The sequence below is a fragment of the Solea solea genome, chromosome 9 (genome assembly GCF_958295425.1).
Source record: "Solea solea chromosome 9, fSolSol10.1, whole genome shotgun sequence".
Classification (NCBI taxonomy): Eukaryota; Metazoa; Chordata; class Actinopteri; order Pleuronectiformes; family Soleidae; genus Solea; species Solea solea.
The window spans coordinates 14,797,729-14,819,774 of record NC_081142.1 but is presented as its reverse complement, the minus strand read 5'-3'; the positions used below and the strand labels follow the sequence as shown (position 1 = coordinate 14,819,774).

The window sequence follows — 22,046 nt, the reverse complement described above, 5'->3', positions numbered from 1 at the left end:
CAATAATGTTTCTACAATAGCTGCCATTTCTGTCCAAACTAATGAGTTGAAAATTTAAATTTTTCAAGACGTTTGGTATGTAAATCACTGTCAATTATTTAAAGTATAAGTCTAGACTAAACTCTGCAAGTAGAATGGTTGATCCTAAAACAAAAATAAACCACCCAAAAGCCACCGGTGTCCCAAAACTGTAATTGTAAAAGCCTGGATTAGAAGATGATTTGTTGTAGCTCATAGTTTTACAGCTGACTGACTGATTGATTACAGAGATTATTATCACAGCCCTCCTTCCACTAAAACACCAGACGCAAATTCACCCAACATCCATAACAAGCACTGTATCAATAAAACATTTATTTTTGTAATAATTTGTCCTTTTTTTCTTTTTGCATAAGTGCAAAAATGCACCCAAAACAGCCACCTGAGGGAAGTCTACATCTTTAAATAAAAAAACAAGCAAAGTGTACATTTATAGTACAAAATTCTCTTTTTAAAAAATTGCACAGTTTGTGTATAATATATATATTCATACTCTCCATTTTAAACAAACTTTAAAGGCTCAGAAAGTAAACAAAGTTCACCAAATGAAAAATAAAAACATTTTTCCCTAGAATTTAAAGCTGAGGAAACTTGAGACCCTGTTTTCATTTGTGTCCACCATAAATATACATATTTATATGCAAGTCTCGTTACATAGTCTCTGTGCTAGTGTTTGACCAGACAATCAAAATTATTGCAAAGTAGTTGAGTTCTACTACAAAACATGGGGTAGGAGGTGGGGAGGGGGGGTAAAAAGCTTCTTTCTGCTGAATGTTCCTTTAAGTTAGGCAAAAAAAAAAAGGGTGGGGGTCATTACACCCCATTGAATTTACTGGAATCCCTGCTTTCATAATTGGTTCCGTTTCACAAACTGTGTGCATTCAACACTCCCATAGAACGATCCAGAATTCCAGTTTTGCTTTTTCGCAAAAAACAAACATTTCCCTGACTTCTTTTTTTGTTTTTTTGTTACTCAATTTTACACATCGCCAATGGCCAGAAGTGGCGGTCAGCGTCGATATGGGTGGAAGCCCTGTACGTTGTGATTCTGCCCTCTGCCAAATGCAGTGGCTGCAGACTGTGGTCCAGCGGCGGGCTGTGCTGTTGGTGGCCCGTACGAAGCTGTCGGCTGGCTGGGGTCAGCGAAACTGTGGCCGAAAGCTGTTAGTTCCTGGCCGTACCCTGAGGTGGACAAGAAGAGAGATGGGGGGATGGAGAGAAAAAGGGTTTTATTGTCAAGAGTAACCATACATCATTTAAGGAGAGGTCTTACTCTAAAATATGGATTACATGACATGCTTAGTGTCAAATTCTCACTAGTTTGAAGTACAGGAAAAATCCACCACGTATCCTTCCACTGGTACATGATGAAAAGTATGTTGTTATTTGCAGGTGATGCATTTTTATTTTTAATGAATCACAATTGTGATGCAGCTGAAAGTACCAAGATATGACATCCATCTATGTGAAATTCAAGTATTACTGTTAATATCACAACACCACCATTAACGTTACCATTATGCTCCTGTATCTATAAACATAACATAGAGCCTGAAGCAATTAGGATTTATAACTTTTGTTTGTCATTGTAAATAGAGAATTCTATTATCTAACATGTTGTAGACTTCACCTTATGTGTTGGGAACTTTTCATGAGCCACCTTTTCATAATTTTCACACATTTTTCAAATTCTAAACAATATATCAATATCATCAAACAATAAATCATAAAACAATAAAATAAGGTGATCATTTCAGGTAATTTTTGTTCAGCTGATTTTCTATCAAGTTTTGCATGGCTTGTGGTGGATTTTTACTCTTGTACTGTTGCATATAAGAATAGTACTGTTATGGTACAAAGACAAAATCTGTATTTAAACCTAAAAGTGGATCAACTGAGGATGATATCAAGGTTTTAATCTGTGCAACAAGCACAGTGTCGCCCTATTTAGACACTAGATGGCACCACCTCAGTGCAAACAGAAAAGGGACACCAGGGAGGGAAACTTATCTGGAAAAATGGGGGGGGGGAATGCTGGTTTAATGCAGAACCAAGCTGCAGCTTAATCTTTACAGCATTTTACAAGTGAACGGTTATTTCCCTTCCCTGGTAAAATCCTGGTAGCAACAGAGCCTTTTTTGACATGTCACCATACATATTGGAGCACAGAAAGTCATACATAACTGAAAGAGAGAGAGAAGGTGAAAGAAAAGGGAGACATTTTGAAAGAAAAACATGTCTTTTTGAGTGCTCAAAGTCTGATAACAGGGAACAGTCCCAACAGGAGCATCAGTCAGACGAATCTGAGAGAAGCTGACAATTTACTGGCATTGTGTCCTTTAAATCTTCTTTCCTTTCTCACCCCTTCAGCTACAATGTGGAGACAGTACATGGGGGGAAAAAACAACGGGTGATTGGACTGTTGATGCATAGAGACAACCGAACCATGAACACAACTTCTGACAATTAGATCATCCCTTTATAATCAGCAAAGCAATGCAGTCAGCGTGAGTAAAAAGACAAGAAAAGGGGATGTGGTCACTTTTGGTATAGTAAAGCTACAGCCCCTGAGGAAGATGGATAACATGCTTAGAGCTTAAAACGCCTCATTTCTATGTAAACAGCATTGAAGTGGACTCAGCAAAAAGAGAGAGGGGCTGTGTTTCTACTACGCAAGAGTACAGAGAGTAATTTGTATGTACATGCAAAATGTATATGCAAAATACTAAACATAGAGCAAAAAAAAAGAAAAAAAGGCAGTACCAGGCTGCTGCTCTATAAACACTACAGTACTGAAAAAGCTACTTTTGTGGGTGGAGAAGACGATGCTGGCACCTACCTGCACTATATACTCCCTGCTCATCCTGACCATAACTGTGAGAAGGACGCGTTGGTCCGTAGGCAGAGGGGTCCTGTGGGTAGTTACCCAAGCCTATCAATGAGATGAGGAGACCAGGTTGACTAAACCCAGATGCTGCTGGCCACCTACTTTAAATAGTCCCCCCCCTTACTGAGCTAACAGAGCTTTACATTTAGAATGGGTATATACTAGGTTAATGGGCCTGCACTACACTTGGTGAGGCATCGCTGCTCAGCATCATCTGGAACGTCAAAACAAAATGGAGGGTGAATGTGTGAGCTATCTGCTAGCACACCTAACTTTTTAATCATGCCAGCCTGGTCTCAGGAAATCTAATGAAATGTGCACTAAGATTTCAATAACGTGATAAATGTGCTTTTCCACCCCACAATATTATGAGGAGACTATAAACAACAACGCCATAAGTTCTGCATGTTGTAATGAGTAAAATATGTCTTGAATACATGTCACTGACATTCTCCAAAGCATACCATCAATTTTTGGATTCAGTTCGGATCTCACAAGCCACAACAGCTTATCTTTCATTTCAGCACGAAAGATGTTATCTTGAAACCTCTCAGATGGGCATAATGCCAGTTTTATTCTTTCATCACACAAATGCATTGTTGAGAGTAGTTTCTTGGAAAGGCACAGGTCTATAGTTCACTGAGTCGCATGAGATCAAAAGGAGCAGCACAATAACTTAGGGTCATTAAATGACATTTAAACATCCAAAAGTTGCCAAATGTACTCCATTAGTGATCTTTTTTTGTTAAAACCAGCAAAAAAAGTAGTTCATGGAACAATTCACAAAACATTATCAAAGACGGATTTTAATCCTTACGCATAACCAATTTTTTACAGCCTAAACCTACATCAGCCAAACTGAACCTTGACTGAATCAAACTCACCTAATTTGCCTTTATAAATATCCCCCAATGGGGATTACTAATAAAGGATTACCTCACGTCACCTTATCTTATCTAACATCAACCATTTGCTAACTTTACACAACTGAAAATGTTGTATACAGTGTCTTAACGTTATTGTTGGGATGTGAGATTACATTAGAATTTCGGATTTTCTGCTCATTTCACAAAACCATCGTGACTCTCTGCTGTCTTTTTTCTACCTAAAGACGAAAAGCTGGATGGCAGATAGCACAAGTAAGAAACACTTAACAAAATGGGCACCTATCATGACTGACAGTGATCACATGACTACAGATCCAGCAGTGTGAAGCTGCTTTAAGCAAAGTCAGGAGAAAAATACTAGCCAGCCAGAAAACTGCATGTAGCTATTCAATGAGTATTTGATTCTCGTCTGAAAGTGTGATTATGTTGCTGAAAGGGTGAAATGTTCAGTGAAGACGAAGCTTGTTCCTTTTTCCCAGGATCCCTGGATCTTTGTTCTGGGTCAGAGCTAAAAACCTTCAGCCTCCAGTTGTGCTCTTAGCATGATCTCGGCCTCTTAATTCTGCACGTGTATACAGTATATAACTTGAAAATCAACATAGGACTTCTTTAAGCCATAGAACATAATGAGGCACATAATTATCTACATGTATATCGAAGTGGTTTGAAGAAATATCTAATTTCCCTACATGCTGACTGAAATTTGGCTCAATTTGTCAACTTAAGGGCAATCCTGGAGAAATAATTATCCTAGCATTAACACAGTCAAGGGTAATATCTTTTGACTAACAGTCCAAAAACATTTCAGAGATCACAAAAACAAATCCTACAGAGAAATTTGTCAAAAAAAATTACTTGCACAAGGCTCTAATATCTGACCCTACCTCCAGAGCAAAAAGAGCATGCAAAGCTGCGAGTGAGAAAGTGATGGAAATGTTAAAACATTTTGATAGGTAGCTTGGCAGGTTGGACACAACACAACACTGTCATGCTGGTGCTCTTCTATGGCGATTGTGCCAAGTCAAGGAAAAGAAACCGGCAAAGTCATACACAGGGAAGGAGAGAGGGAGGAGTACTTGAATTAAGTCAGTCTGTCAGGAGAAGGTTGCAACGCCCTTAAAAAACAATTTGAAATAAGAATGCAAAACAAAAAACACTGCAAGGCAGGATGATCTAATTCAAACCTACCAATGTTTTTTACCAATCCATAGCCCAGCTGGAAACACTTGACAGACATGCCTGCTGAAGACTCCTGGATGTGGTGAAATCTGAGCAGCATCTTCAGGTAGAGCCGGAGAGGTTCATGTATGCAAAAAGCATGTATGCATGTGTAGCTGTTCAAGCTAAATGGAACCATGAGCAACCTCCAGTTTGTTTTAGGATTGTAAATGTGAACTTAAATGGACTGTACTTGAAACCATTAATATCAAGGGAGATGGACAAGGCAGAGAGCTGAAAATGGGAGAGAAAAAGGCAGCAAACATATTGATGCACACAGCTTTTCTTACCATACTGGCTATAAGAGAAGTCAGGCTGCCCAGTGGGAGCTTTGCTCAAGTCCTGAGTTGGTGTGGTGGCGGGGGCAAAGCCCAGAGGTGCAGTTCCTGGAGTGGTGGGTGGAGGAGGAACCTGTGCAGCATACTGGTCTGCTTGGGGTGTGCCAAAACTGTAACCTGCTGGATAATAATACAACTTCTGTCACCAATAATGAACATTTTGTTAGTGCTTTAAATATTATGTTGTATACCATGACCTTGGTCAAGCACTAGAGAAGTCATCTTAGACTCAAGCAAAACACATGGCATTGTTTTTTTTTTGTTTTTTAAACATAAGAAAAATCCAGTTAAACATACTAACAGAAGAAAACCATTACAAGTCAAGATATTGATCAGTTTCACCAACAAATTAACTAATGTTAGTCTGCATGAATAAAAGTAACCAAACCAAATGTAGCACCTATGAGATTAATTAGTTATCTGCTCAGCGCATTTTTGTTATATTTTATTTTAATATTTTAATAATATATTGTTCATGATATGCAATACAGTAGCTTGGTCTGATGACAACCTTAATTGGAGAAAGTTGAAAATCCTCCCCACAGCCTTTTTAGCAGCATTTCGTGCAGCTCACACAGTATCTGTCCATGTCTGATAAGATGAAGGTTCCTCCCTGACCACAGCAACAGCAAAGCTGCCAGGCTAACCTGACACTGACTCAGCTAACACATTTGAAATGTCCAAAAAAACACCTCAATGGTTTTTTTCAGAAACTTATTATATTTTGCCTCAATCACAGTGTATCCTTACATATGCCATGTTATCTGACTCTCACTCTGTAGCAATGTCAACTAAATGTCATAGTGTGATGGGTGAGTGTGTCATGTACTACTGACCAAAATGAGGTGCTGTGCTGTAGCCCTGTTGAGGGTAGCCCTGAGGTGCAGCAAAGCCACCTGCGGGTGTTGTGACCAGGAACGCGTTGAAAGGTGATGGAGGCTGTGTGGGTGTCCCCCGGCCCGCAGTCAATGCAGGTCCATATCCGCCTGCACCAACAGAGAACAGAACCATTTCATAGACATGGGTAAAATAAACATCAGTTCATGCTTTATATACACTGTCAGGTTCTAAACTATATATATATACATATATATACATATATGTATATATATATATATATATACATACATATATATATATATATATATATATATATGAATCATTGACAACTTGCTAATATTTAAGCTGTGTTCAGTCTTCTCCCGTACACAAGTGGTGCATCCCAGCACTGTGATTTTGAAATGTATGCTGAAAAACCTGGTCATTCAGTTCATTCACTTTTAGAGAGTAAGCTGACCTAATTTTGGGGAACTAAATGTTGCTAAACCTACCCCGACCAACTGGCACAGCCCCAGATCATAACACTGCCCCCACAGGCGTGTATGACAGGCACTAAGCGAAGCGTTTTTTTTTGGCTGGGCAGCATACTGTATGCGATCAACAGTGCTGTGTACACTACGTCTGAATTGCATTAGTTTAGTCTTACTAAACAGCTGTCACAGAAAAGATCACAAATGGTTTAAAAAAATTGAATTCACAGGACGCTATCTAGTACTTAATGGTACATGAGGAACAGTTTGAGTGAGCATGAATGCCGATACTGCAGCAAGTCCTGCAGGTTGACCCGGAGGTGGGGATATGAAACTGAGTCTGACCAATAGCAGAGGGAGACTGGAATACATTCAAGGCTGCCATCTGTCTCGAGCAGAATATTATCAGCAGCCTCAGCCATTATGAATCAGTGATAACACGTGCTGTTAACTGTCATCGGCATTTTGGCCTCACTCGTTGCACTTTTTTCCTTTACAAAGAATTTCAAGATAAGACCACAATCACATGGCAAGCACACATCCATCTGCAGTGTGATTGATCAATCCACTGTTAAACAAAATACAAAAAATATACTGGACTGGAAATACTAAATATCTTTTGTGTGCAGTCAAATGCATTACCTATAGGTTGTCCAGTAGTCGACACCCACACTCCTGTAAAAAGAAGAAAAAAAATGGATTGAGTGCCTGAAACATCAAGTGTTCATATAAATCAATTTAACATTCAAACAATGTAAGCAGTAACAAGCACGAACAAGGTTAATGTCAGAACAGAGGATTAAATACATTTTCAAAAGTCTTTACTAGGCTTTCCTCTGAACAGAAAGCTTCACACGCTCTGCTCTGGGACTTGTTCCCACTCACCCTGTGGCCCGTACGCCTGTTGCCAGCCCTGGGCAGGCTGTGCTGTCCAACCATTAGCTGCACTCAAGATGCCCCTGGGTGCCCACTGGCCAGGGCCAAGCTGGCCAGGAGCTTTGTTGTCACGAGGCTCAGCCTTCTTTACTTCCACCTGGACAAAGGACAAGGAGGACACATTTGGCAACACCAGTGTAGGATCCTGACGTCCCTCACCTAGACAGACCTGTCCTACCTACTGGAAATTAATATTTTGGGCCAGGTTGAACTGTATCACTTTATGTTTATAAGAGTTATGTGGGGCAACTAAATTAATTAATATTATTGTGTAGCCAGGAGAGATGCACAGCTATGTGTCTCAGGTACCTATTATTTAGCATTTTAGGGTTAATAAAATCCTATTGCAAAGACAGCACATGTAAATGATAAAGCTTTTTTTTTTTCTTAAATATAGATTTTAGCTTCTTAGGATGTACCTGAGAGACATAGATTTATTTTTTACTCAAATAAACTGCCCTGTATATGATTAAGACATCTAATGGAAGGACATGACTTACCTTTTTCCTGCTACTGCTTATAAAGAACATATACTTTTTAAAATTTTATTTGGAATATGTTTTTGAGGGGATTGTAGAAAAGAATTTGTATCTAAGTTCTGACAGAACAAAGTAAACATGCAGATAGAACAAATTAACTGTATTTGAAATGTAAAAATGAATATTCATACTGTGTCAATGGTGAAAAAATGTGATATGTCAAATTGAGGACATTGCCTACAAAGTCAGCATGGTGACCTCGTGTTTCTTTTCAAATATATACACATAAAAAACACAAAAAGCCAAATTGTTACTAAAATTAACGTCTCACACTGTTGATTTAATTCTGCTCAGAGTCTGACTTTAATCATTACCTCCTTTATAAATAATACTGTAGCATCCTATTAAAAAGTTTGATGCCTTGAGTGAGACTTTAAGGTTTTGCCCCACTATAAAAACTTTCTTGTCTGTAACTAGGCAAAGCTACCAGCAGTTAACCAGAGCAAGGAAACAGGCTGAGACTAAGGGGGAGCCTACCCGAAATAGAATGAGCGGTTGAGTTATTGGGGTCACCTTGCAGGAGGAAAACGGATTGCAAATTCCTCCCTGCGTTAAGGTGTTGCCACCTTCCCCAAGCCTCCTCTTCCTTCTCTGTCGACCTAATTACATGCACATGTTTCCGGCAGTGGCCTCGCTGCCGCCGGCAGCTACCTGCGCATGTTCTCCCGTGGGCATCACAGCTACGAGTGATGGATACCATGACTTCTGTATGGTCCCCAACAGCAGAGCTGGGATTTGTTCCACAGTTTGATGTGCTCCAATTTCTAATTTTGTAACTTATATCTCCGAGGCTCCCTCAAATCCCAGTGTAAGGTAATGTCAAGTCAAGAACAATGGATTAAGTCAAGCCTTGATTCTTGCTGAAAACCAGGACAAAGTCAAGGGGGAGAGATACCATCGGAGAATACACAGGTTAGACTGAATCAATATACCAATGAAGTGGGATTGTAATCTGACTCTCTGTCATCTCTCCACTGTCTACTCTCCAATAAAAGAACAGATATTCCAAAAAATCATGATCATAAGCACCACTAAATGAACTTCATGCTCCATTAAGAAAAATCACTGAAATGCAGCAGCACTATCATGGATGTGAGGAAAAGCCACAACAATCACTACCTAATATGGACACTACTTTAAATAAAACCCAATATTAATATTAAAATATATACACAAGGGTCACGCCAGACTGACCATAAAATATTTCTGATACCATTTAAAGGTCAAAGACAGAAACAGGATATACAGTAAGGTGGAAATAAGTACTCTGCATTTGACTAAGATCATATTCTTATGCCCAGAAATTACTACACTGTCAATATGGAAACTCTTTCTTCTGGTATCTCAGTATTTTAGTTTAAAAGCTGCCAAGTGCAAACTATCTTTATTAGGGAAAATATTTGGGTTTGTTGATTAATGAGCGTATCCAAGAAAACTGCATATGCAATGAGCCTTTGGTTCAGTTTGTTCAGCTGAGGAGGCAGGTGTGTGGTGTTTGTCACACATCAGAAGAGTAGAAAGGATGCTCGAAGTTTATGAAGTTTGCTTAAATACTACACCATTGTTTTTTGTTTGTTAATTTGTTTTTGTATATGACATCATCTGGATTGTCTTTGAGCTGTAAACCCCATCCATCTGGTGCATACAGCGAGTTAAAGTAAACTCTAAATTAATTGTAGCGGCAACTGTGCGACTAATGTCTCGTGTTAAGGAGCATTTTACTGACACCCTTTTGATTTGTGTATTGGTAAAACTAGGGGACACAGTATGGAGATTCAACTAAGGTCACTGAGTTTTTTTTTCTTTAGCTTTAAAAAAAAAAATTATATATGTGTATGTTGATGTGTAAGTGACCTGAAAACAAAATAAAATAAAAAAAAAAATATCAGAAAAAAAAAAGAAACAGGAGAGAGTGGACCAATCCTTTAGGTGAATTGTAGTCTGTGAAATTCAACATAATATAAAGCTTTATCTTTTATTTCATTTTCACTTCACTGGGACATAAAATGCCACAATAAATGCTTTGAGTACTATCTAATACACTTCATCCTAAAGGAGTGGTCAGTTGAAACAAAGCCTTGGGTGACAGCTGAAACTGTAATATAACGGCATTTATTGAGGATGAGTTACATAAAAATTATGAAAGGAATGGTGTCGATTAGGTACCAAAGGTTGTCAGAAGTCTGATTATTATAATTTTTACCATCTTAAAAGGTAAATTTCTACTATATGTTTTTGCAATCAGCCCTTGGAAAAGTCGATATAACAAACAAAACAGCTTAATAGTACAATTCTTTCTGTCGCCCAAGCCTCTGTTTGATATTAAGGGTAAAATAAAACTACAACTACACACTTTTTTGCCCATGATGTCGTGAAAATGCATGTTGACAGCCTGGTCCACTGATTGTTCGGCCTCGAAAGTAATAAATCCAAAACCTAGCCAACGACCAAGAGTGAATCAAGGTAGCAGGGGGTTGTGACAACACAAGATGGAGAACAGTATTGGGCTCCAGCAGAGTGAGGATCCGTCAAGACTGAGCAAGAGGCTCCTGGGGTTCGGATGATGTCGCAGACTTGCAGAACAACACAAATCCAAGACTAAAGCCTGGGGAATTGAGGGAAACTTCTCTTTACTGCGCAGAGAAATGTTTTGTAAAGATAACAATACAAGAGTGTTTACCTGCTAAACATGCAGAATCACAGGTGTAGCATTTGATTAAAAGAGAAATGCATAACTTCAATTGCAATTCAATTCTCGTTCATTCTCCAACACTGATAAATGCCAATTGAACCAGTACTACATTGTGTTACTTCATGCCGTTTCATCCAAACCCCACCTTGATCTGTCCCTTGGTAAATTGCTTTGGAGCACACACTCGCAACAGCCATTGTTAATGCATCACAAAATATGAAGAAACATAAACTGTAGAATGCCTAAAGCCTTCTCCAAGCTTTCCCAATTTCAGTATTTTACTTTTGAGGCAGCCAGGATAAGCCTAAAATGGACAATTAGAATATTTCTCAACAATAACACAAAGATATAGGCCATAACTGTTACCCAATGTGACAAGTTGCCAATTTGGCTAAAGACTTTTCAAAGGGGATACACAACATTCATCAACACACAGGTAAAGCCCAGCAGCTGCACCAACTGTTCAGTAAACTCCTCTATCTATCACAAAACTTTTAGCAACAGGCCACAGCATGCTGCAGTGATCTACTTTCAACTTGATTAACTTTCCTCTGTGGCAGAATTGGGTTGTCTGTAAGTCTCTACTTTGGGGACTTAACCTCAATCCAACTGTACATCCTGTGAGACAACAGAGATTTTAGAGACGTCTAGTAACAAGTCAACCATTTCCCAAACCTCAGGATCTGGCACCATTAATAACATCTGTCATTGACCCGTCCTTGATCTAAATTCAAAGCCAAGTTGACACATAAAAGATTTTGACATATCTCGGTTAGAGAGACATGGCTTGGCGACACAAATTAATATCTGGCATGGTACTCAAACTAGAAATTAGCTATAAATGGAACCAACAGGCTCTAAATAATTCCACATACAAATAAAACTATGAACCAATTACCATGCAGGCTACTTTATAGAACTAGGACATAATTAGGAAATGTATTTCCAAATGTTTGTTTCTATGCAAAAATGGCAAACATTTTAAAATAAATGAACCAATAAAGTTTCTTAATATTTTATACAACTGACTGGCCAACATGTCTATTTTCCATCAAAAATAAATACTAAGATTAGAAATACAGACTGAAATTGTTCTAATAATATGAAGTTCTGAAGAAACATTTATGCCTTTAGCCCAATTGATAGTTTGATGCAACTTTGTGGAAACCCCGTTTTGATCAAGTGGAAAAAAAACCTGGGTACTTTTTACGTTTGGCCTGTACCTCTGTGCTACCAGTCAATGCACAATTACCTAAAGGAGAAAAGACAAATCTTAAGAGACAGTTAATCACATTCAAACCATTCACAAGGAGAAGGGACACAGAAGAAAGAAAAATAGAAAAGGGCTTACTTACAAAAATACTTAACTTTCTACATATGGGAAAACACACCCTATGTGGTTTAAGATAATGTATCAAGTACATCTAAATCAAGGTAAAGAAAACTTACACCAATGTTCAACGTCTAATGGTTTTAGTATGACAAATCATTTATACTATTAAAAATTGTGTAATGGTTGATACAGCATGTTAAATATCAATGACAAACTATTCTGGGTTTCTCCCAACAGAGAATGGATAGTGTTTTGATGGAAGCAGTAATACATGTTTAGGGTCAGTTGCCACTGCATTGTTGCTATGTAGGACAAATGCAACTGTGTGACTGGAACTCAGCAGACCGAGTCTGACCGGAACACTGCTGGTAGCATGGGTCCGACTCCCGGTGAAGCCATCCATGCTGTCATGTCACACACTCATTAAACAATTATGACTTATTTGCATAAAACTCCTGCGAGATACTAATGTCTGTCAACGTCATGTCCGAACTATGAAAGAGACCATGAAACATTTTAAATGTTTAATTATAATCACCTTCAGCCATCGCGAAGCAACAGACATTAATGTCTATAGATAGTGGAAGTGTTCTCAATGTGCCAGTTGCATGTTGTGATAAAATACTGTGAATTTTGGAGCTTCTATGCTTCAGTTAGTGTGTCTCTTCCCTATTTGCAGTTGTTAAATTTAGTTGAAAGTATTATAATGGACATTAGAACTGTCATGCCATATTCTGAAAAAGACATTTCTTCATTTTAAGGCTAATGGTAAAAAAGGCATTAATTAACTGAAAAGCCATGCAACAGAAAATTATTGAGCATTTGAAAATCATTCACTGATGTGACTATATCAGAGTGGATTTAGAAAAATTGTAACAGTGGCTGGACAATGATTTATTTTCAGGAAAATGTAGTCGTGAGTAGAAATGTGTGTATGAAACAAGGGGACAATGTCCCACAAGGTCATGAAAGACAGTGCAAAGACACCACCTGCCACTGTTTAATGTGAGACTTTTACACGTAATACTGAACAAATTAGCATAAACCAAAAGGTACTGCCATTACTTTCAAGAAAAATATGCTGTGATATCTTTTCACCTCTTACTCTATATAATATCCACAGCCATGACTGTTTGTGTTTCATTGAACACATTATGTTTCTTTGTCATACAGAAAATTCCTTTTAATTGTTACAGTGTTTTAATTGAATGGATTTTTCTCTTTGGGCAAGAATAGTCTGTCATGAGATTTAAGATGGTAAGGTATGGAGAGCGGAGAGAAAAAAATGGGATCAGCTTTTACCTCGGGGCCTCTGCTTCTCCGCATCATAGATCATTACCACCTCTGTGACCTTGAATGGGACAAAGGGAAACAGTGGCTCAGTCAGGTTCCCTTCTAATTCCAATTAAATATTAAGCCTGAATTTGGACAATTAAATCATTGTCCTATCCCACCCCACTAAAAAAACACTGTAGTATTGACCCTGTGTTCAATGTTATGTCATTAAAGCAATTTAATCACAATATGAACTTATTTGTATCATGCACTTGACAATACTCACCACTCCAAATCTATTGAAATAGTCCCTGAGTTCAGGCTCGCCGCAGTTATGGGGGATTCCACCTACAAATATCTTCTTTGATTTATTGCTATCAGCTTTGCTGCCCTTCTGAAAGAAAACGGAGTGTATGGATATCAATGTATGTGAGGGATTACTTTAGGTGGGGGCCAGTTAGCCATCATCTATTCAAACAGTGCTGAAGAAATTAGGTTCTTCTCTTGCCCTGGGGTATAATTCCTAACATGTCATGTCAATGCAAACACTGGTCTCCACAGATCAGAGAACACTGCTTCCTCCACTTACTCTCATCTAGTAAGCACTGCTGTGCACTCCACTGCTGCTATATATGCTGGAGGCTGCTTACAGCGACAATGATTTTACCAATTATATCTTTTGCTTTGTCAGTAAAAATATTCTGTACCAACCGTACGACTTAAATTCCTGGAGGAAGAGGAGGGTCTCATTTAAAAAAGCCTTCGACATATAAAATCTGTGCATACAGCAAATTGTGCGACTTCTAGAAATGTTTTATTGACAGCAATAACTTAACACTTGGCTTGGAACAAAATGAATATAAAAGAGCTGCAGGGGTTTGATAGCATCGCTGATTGACCCATAGTTGGTGAAGGGATTTCTGCCTGACAAAAACTTCACTGCTGAAAGATATTTTCTATGATATATATTATAGTATCTTGAATTTAATGTATGTAATGTAATTGTAAATAAGACACTTGCTAGAACAACTACATTAATGTAAAGAAAAAATTTGAACATTTAAAAAAGATAATGCAAATGTGTTTTTAAAACATGTTTAACATGGTGAAACAGACAGGCGATCTGCTGATACTGCATTGCTTAAGTCACAAATAGATAGAGACTAATAAACATTATATACGCGCATGGACAAGACCTCAAAGGTCCTCAAAGCTTATGAATGAAGCTCAAGGTCTCCTCATCGCCCTTGAACTGATGCCTGAGTTCAACCTCAAGAGGAGGAAGGGTTGATATGACAGTGGCCTTTGCCATAGCCCAGGAGAAATACCTAGCCTTCCCAGAAGAAATCAGATTCCTCTTACCCAGCCCTCTTTGGTTCGAGACTTTTCAGGCTGCATTCCCCTGGGGGTGCATGGTTTAGGGTCAATCTGAGAGCAGAGAGAGATAAAACATTTTCTCTTAGTAAAAGTACCTTCAAATGCTCATTGTCACTGATTCCATGTACATATATTTGCTCGCCTCACAATACAGGTCAGCATATGTAACGGCCTGTATTAATTGACATATGTGGCAAGAGTTTATACCCTCCTCCAAAGGCAAGGCAATCTAGATTTAACTGTCAATGTTGCTAATTTAACTGTGAACAGGAACATCTTGTTGGGCAATAAACATCATCTGTAATGACTGCAGTAAGGTGCAACCCAACTCAAACTTGTATATCTCCTTGAATAACTTCTACTTACTGTTAATAATGAAATACTGTTACTAATTTGCCTTGCTCACACAGAGGACCGACAGATTATTCTATTCTTTGATTTAAAATACTCACATTTCTTCCATCAAGATTATGTGGCTTTGTCTCCAACACCGTCCGTACACAATTGGGGTCTTTGAATTTAACAAAGCCGAAGCCTCGTGACTGATTTGTAGTTTTGTCCTTCATGATGACACAATCTACTACTTCCCCATACTGTGAGAAGTAGTTCCTAAGTGTTTCTGAGACAAGAGAGAGATGAAGTAAGAGAGGAGCTTCACAAAAATGTAAACAATAATGTGGCAAATATGCAAACTTAATCCAAGATTATGACAAGGAAGGGTCATAATGATTTTTAATTTATCACCAACCTGAGCTAAAACTGTAACTGGGACCAAAACCTGACTGAACATAAAACTAACATTTTTACAGGTTTACTGATTATTGTCTTGTGCTAGAATTTTGGGAATTGTGTCTGTGTTCATGTCACATATTGACATTCATAAAGATACATATATAAAAACATAGCACTGGCCCACTGTCATCTTAAATGGCAACAAACATGCAACCAGCTATTGTAATGCCTGCACACGCCTACTGAAACAAGTGTACAAGTTTGAACAAATGAGGATTCACACTGGAGTTATCGAAATTGCTTCGCTCATTGCTGAGAAGCCCCAGGGCTTCGCCAGGGAAACAAGCAGAGTAACACAGCGCTGTGGGTAAGATCTTATTGTTAACAGCGCTTTTTCACAGACAAACCTTTGTGCAAAGTTACACAATGTCCAGCCAAGCACGAGACGAAGGCTTGATACAAACTAGACCTACTCTGGGCAGCTCCAATTGAGAGGAGAATGTATACACAGGCCTAATGTATCATATAGAATCTACCACAAGGGCAGTGCAACTGAGCATCACGGACTACAAAATGTCAAAAAGGAGAATAAGCAATTTTGTTTACTTTAAATCATAATATTTATACATTATCACTACAGTGATTTTTTGATTATAAACATAAATATATAACCCTGATGTGCTACTCTCCATTCAATGACATAGTAATGTATCAGTTTAATCACGCAACATTTGGTAGCATCTGTAATTAGGGTGATTGTGTGGCAGAAAGTAACCTGCAAGGTACATGCATCAGTATTTTACTGACGTCAATATGACTCTTTCAACCTTCATTACCAAGTGCTGCATACATGACCTTCCACAGGACACATTTACATTTTACATTATTCACCAAGCCTTACAAAAACACTATTTGTGTGTGTCTCTGCACAGTCATATGATAATTTTCCCTAAATAAAACAAAATATTACTCAGAATCAGGTATAATCCAAGAACCCAATATTTCACATCCAAGTGCAAACCAAATGTGACCTGAAGTTAGGGTTTAATTACTTAGGGTCCTAACAAGTCTGTGAACAAGAAAACATTCTCCAGTCTGATAATGATGAAACTACAACTGGATGAGGTTGCTGAGCCTTTTAAGTGTCGCTTACCTTGTGTGGTACTCCAGTCCAATCCACCCACAAAAAGTTTCCTTGGAACAATAGACAAAGTACCACCAGTCAGTCATTCATCATTAGTCTGAGTCAGTGTTAGACATAACCGCTTATGCATCATTACAGTGTCTCACACAAAGGTAAAATAGAAGCCATATGAAATGCTGTCTGTCCAGTGGCAGGTTTTAAAGCACTGGGGGTGAAGATTAACAATTTCCCAATTATAACAAAGCTACACCAATAGTGCATTGAGAAATAATTGTAAAGATTATGCATGTATTGACTGACCATGTCTTTCCAATCTGTATTTTTTTGTTTGCACTGGAGTCCACTAATATACTCTTAATAATAAATAATAATATAATAATGCACAAATTAAATAGTAAATACATGAAACAGAAGATCAAAAGGTAAGCTTTGGAAACTCGTAAATGAAAAAATAAAGTTACACAATAATAAGCTGTAACAGAACTAAAAAATAAAAGGCAAAAAAAAAACCGAGCTTGATTAGTCGTTCAAACAATGTGTAGATCTATCACTATTTGCAATATGCAAAAATATCTTGCAGCCACAGCTCATACACACGTTTTTCCGTCCAGATCCAGTCCTGGTAGTGGCTGTCACCTAAGTTCTCATATGTAATGACCTCGGCAATAAAGGTCTTTTATGAACCTTCTGCCACGTAAGTTACTCCGGGACAGAGCCAAAGTGTTTAGAGGGCTAACACAGGACTGAGCGCGGACTCCAAATGCTGCAGCACTCAGCCTCCACCACTGTAACCCGAGTGTTTCCAGTGGGAGAGGGGGAGAGGAGAGCGGCTGCTCGGGCTCTGCGGCTGCATGCGGACCGCTGAACCCGGTGCTGGAAGTTTAACAGCAGCTTTAAAAGGCACTATGGTGCCACATTTGTAAAGCGATTTTTATTAACGTGTCGCCTGGTTCCCTGCTGAAACGCAGCCATCGCAAATGCAGCGACTGTGACAAAAGCGGAGGGTCACTGCGGACGACGATGCTCCATCCTCCGGCAGTGCCCGCTAAATGTCCTCGCACTGTGCCCGAGACGAGAAGAGGAGAGTTTCGCTTCGCTGGCAAGCGGCAGCTATGCTAGTGAGGAGCTGCTGCTGCGGCTAAATGAAAACAACACTGAGACAATTAACTGCACTTTCGCGAGTCCCAATGACAAGCGAAGTGACACCGCTGAAGTAAAATGTGCCATTTTGCTGCTTTAATGACACCACAAACCGCGGAACTACTTCACTGACTACTTTCACTTTTTTGCCCGTCTTTGCTCGGGCTAGCGAGTTTCTACGGTTAGCTTAGCCTGTTAGCTAGCGTTAGCTGTCAGATGACAGCTTGACCACAGAGCAGAGCAGACTACATGTCCGTTACTACGCTGTTTACACTTGAAAGCGTTATTAAATGGCTCTTACCCGATTTCATCTCCGACTAAGTTGTTGTTCATTATTCTGAGGCGAGTGCGGCTGACGGTGGGAGCTGAGACCGGCTTATCGCTTCAGTGCTGCCCCTGTCAGACTGAGAGCGGAGGAAGGTCACTCCGCTTTTTGGTTCAAACTGTTCTGCGCAATGACGAAGCTGCAGGGGAATCAGTCTTTAAAGGAACATTACACCCAAACAAACACCAATTTTTTTTTTTATTTCAAGTATTAATCAGCTCAGTCAGATTCTGAGTAACTCTTTCAGGAAAAGGGTTATGTGACAAGCTGTGATAAATAAACAAATGTTAGTGTCTTTCTGCTGTGAGACTATTTAGTACTAACATAGACCCAGAGTGTTAGCATCCTATAAGTGCATTATTTCCAATCCAACACAATGGTTTTATTAAAAAACAATTTAAAACATCATTTAACATCTTAATGCCTCCTTAAACCAACCATCTGCTTCTCAAAAATAAAACACCACTCACTACTTGGATTAAAAAAATAAATACAAATCTGCACATTTTTTAATACATATTGATTTACATTTATACCCCATATACTGTCTGACCAATTATCTTCTCATTTCTCAAGGTACGAGGATTTTGCACTACTTTAAGTAGTGTACTGCGTGCAACCCTAAATAAAAGATGAATGAATGAATGGGTACATGAATTCCTATTAGTAAGACAATGAGGACGACTTGGACAGTTAGCAAACTTATTTGGTCCAAAATTTAACCAACAGCAAAATCAAGTCTTGACACCAGGATGAAGTGAATATTAGGCTCAATTTTTTGGGGGGGAAAAATAAACGTATTATTATTATTATTATTATTACTATTATTATTACTATAATAATACTGATATGACCTGATATGATATTATTGCATATAAAAAGCTCTCTACCGTGTTGAATTTTTATTATAAGGATAATAATAAATAGGGAAAATATCACCGAAGTAACTTGAAAATGCTGTCCACCTCCATACGTACATTTGAAGGCTGCAGATGGAACACCTGTCTTGTGTTAACTGTCTCGGCTGCTCCTGGTGGTGGTATGACCCTTGCATGGATGACTTCTCATACCCTTGGGTCCCATAATACAACCAATCATTGTTTGAAGGCCCCAGCTTATTTAAGGGCTATTGCAGTCTGCCCATGTACTTCCTTTTATGACCACAGTCTGCTCATCTTTTTAATGGTTATTTTCAGTTTGATAATGCACCACATGCCACATGCCAATATCATCCCAGACTGGTTTCAATCATGAACATGACAAAGAGTCTGGTCAACTTTGAAATCCTTCAACAATCGCGAGCTCCGGCAGTTTAAATGTGCAGCTGATAAATCTGCCTAAATTATGTTATGATCATGTCAACATGAAGCTGAGTCTCAAATAAATATTCCCAATATCCGTTAATAAGCTCCTTCTTGAGCAGCATCCATCCTACTGGTGATTGTAGATTGTATTGCTCAGTAACAGTGATTCAGCAGTTGAATAACACATTTATGTCGATCCCTCTGGACTTTTATTTAAGATTTTAAATGCAGGACTTTCACTAGTGATTGGGTATATTTGTTTATTGTGTAGCATTGTTGCTTTTACTTTATTAAAGTGTATAAGGCCTACTACTACTACTAGTACTAAATACATCTTACGTTAACCTGGTTTGATTCTTGTTGTATTAAATGTAATCACCAATCAACAATATGACTTAAACTAAACTAGTTTTCATTTTAAGAGTGAAACTGTGATTTATTATTGCGAAAAACCCACATCATATTAAAAAAAAAGAGCTTTAGAGATCCATATCCTACGTAGATGAATTAACCCCCAACATTTACTGACGTTTCAACAATACCTGCATTCGTGTTATGTGAGATTTAGTGACAGCATATTCTGCCATGAAAAGCCATTCATATCAGTCTCTGCTGGTTCAGAGAAGTAGGACATTCATTGTAGGCTCATACATCAGCTTTTATGGCACAGATTCTATACTGAGGTTGTCTTAGTTTACCCGTAAGATGTATGAGGAAAATTTCCAGTTCATATAAAAACGCGTTGTGGAAAACTAGAGAGTGACATTTGAACATTTAGTGTCATATTTGAGACATATGCAAAGTCACATGTCTACAGTCGTCTACTTCCGGAAATTATTGGGGAAAAAAACTAATTAACAATAAAAATAGAAATGCAAATATATATTTTAGTATTCCCAAAGCTTTCCCTTCTGTCCAATTGGGAATCGTGTGTTAAAATGACTTCACCTTCTCCTTCAGTGTAATGTTTGTCTGCTATGTAGGCAAGTCTTTGTAATATCATTTTAGAGGACAAAATGAGGTCACACATCAGTGTGTCAAGATGTATGAGAGATTTTCCACTGGGACTGAAGTCCATCAAATTACCACATGGGGAAAACAGCTTGATCAGGCTTCTCAGAGGGAAACAGAAATGTGTCCTATACTTTGTATTCAAACCAAACCAAACCAAACCAGAGCAGGACGAATAATGTCCTGATGGTGTGATTACCTTCTTCATTTAAGCCATTATGACTGAAATTATGCTCAGCTTCATTTTGTATATCTTTTTTTATTGTGACCATGTGTTTCATTTTAGCTTGATGGATGTGAGTCAGATTCTGCTCATGTGACACGGGTTAAAAGGTTTGAGTCCCATTTTTAAACTTCAAATCTGATGTGAGATTGTGCTACACACAGATCCGTAACAAAACCAAAGGCATGTGACCTAGAGGCAAGGGTGCCATGAAAATCAATTCAATGTCATTTGACATTGTCGCCAAGGAAAATTGCACAGACAGAACAGCGGCCTCTTCCTGTTATCTGCAAAACAGCATGCGGAAGGTGTCCTTCCAAATCCGAGCAACATCAACTACGATGCAGGGTTAACTACAGTAACTCTGAGACTGAGGCACTATCAAATTATATATGTATTATAACCTATGGTTAAAATAATTTGATCAATAGACTACCAAATTAGAAACTGAATTATGTTATGCAAGAACGTGATTTAACTTATGGGGCATCACTGTCTATACTGTCTTACTTACTAAACTAGATATATAAGTAAAATGAATTAGAGAGTGAAACATAACCAACTCATGGCAATTATACACAGCCCAAACATGATATAACAGACAAATAAATACCAGTCAAACTGCTGCTTATTCTTCTACTGTTGCAGCAGCCCCTTACACAGTGTAACGTGTCATGATCTAGTCCAATTGTTTGCAGGACAGGCGGCAGTGAAGAGACACAGTGGCACACCTTGTATTCAAATAGTATATGTAAATAATTTGACTTTGTTTTACTCTGTTTGGTGCAGTGCAGTTTGGTGACTTCACCTTGGTAAAAAAAAAAACATGGTATAAAGTGCAGTTGACTAACTTGTTTTAAACTGTTTTATTATTTAAAGTAAAGATAATGACAATCTCCCTCTAAGATATGGCTGTTCTATTTATTAGGTAAAATGATTTCAGATGAAAGAAGCTTCTTTCTTTTTTTTATCCTTGTCCACTCACATGGATAAAAACAAAGGACTATAATGCTGCACCATGGAATTTTGATTGTAATGTTTAATTATAAATATTTATATTCACTTATATTTGTGTAAGTCCTACAAACAAATATCGACTGATATCAATTATTTATCGGATCATTTTTATCAAATAACTTTTCCTCCTAAGTTTGGTACATTTCACTGTTAGGCTCATTGATTTGATTTTTTTGGACATATTTTCAAAAATTGAAGAGGAAACCAGTGAAACCACACGCATGAATTAGAGTTAAATGCCACTAGGGGGCTTAAGAACATAATTTACCAGTTGGAGTTGAAATTCAGATGTGCAATAAGTTTTTAACTTCAAACCATT

At 38.3% G+C, this 22,046-nt stretch overlaps 1 protein-coding gene across 5 annotated transcripts; it reads right to left on the bottom strand.

The window, feature by feature from the left end:
* Positions 1-334: 334 nt before the first annotated feature.
* Positions 335-18,285, bottom strand: dazap1 (DAZ associated protein 1). Of its 5 annotated transcripts, XM_058637725.1 has the most exons (13): positions 18,149-18,285; positions 16,717-16,757; positions 15,284-15,450; positions 14,817-14,882; positions 13,741-13,848; positions 13,482-13,530; positions 10,508-10,590; positions 7,565-7,712; positions 7,322-7,354; positions 6,206-6,355; positions 5,322-5,486; positions 2,879-2,971; positions 335-1,221 (listed from the first exon to the last, which is right to left on the bottom strand). In XM_058637725.1, the coding sequence occupies exons 1-13, from the start codon at positions 18,178-18,180 to the stop codon at positions 1,049-1,051; spliced, it is 1,308 nt and encodes a 435-aa protein (XP_058493708.1). In that variant the 5' UTR covers positions 18,181-18,285; the 3' UTR covers positions 335-1,048. The 5 variants fall into 5 exon arrangements, with proteins under 5 accessions (XP_058493708.1, XP_058493704.1, XP_058493705.1 ...); XM_058637721.1 differs by lacking the exon at positions 2,879-2,971 and having other exon boundaries at positions 5,322-5,489; XM_058637722.1 differs by lacking the exon at positions 2,879-2,971.
* Between the last annotated feature and the right edge of the window lie 3,761 nt (positions 18,286-22,046).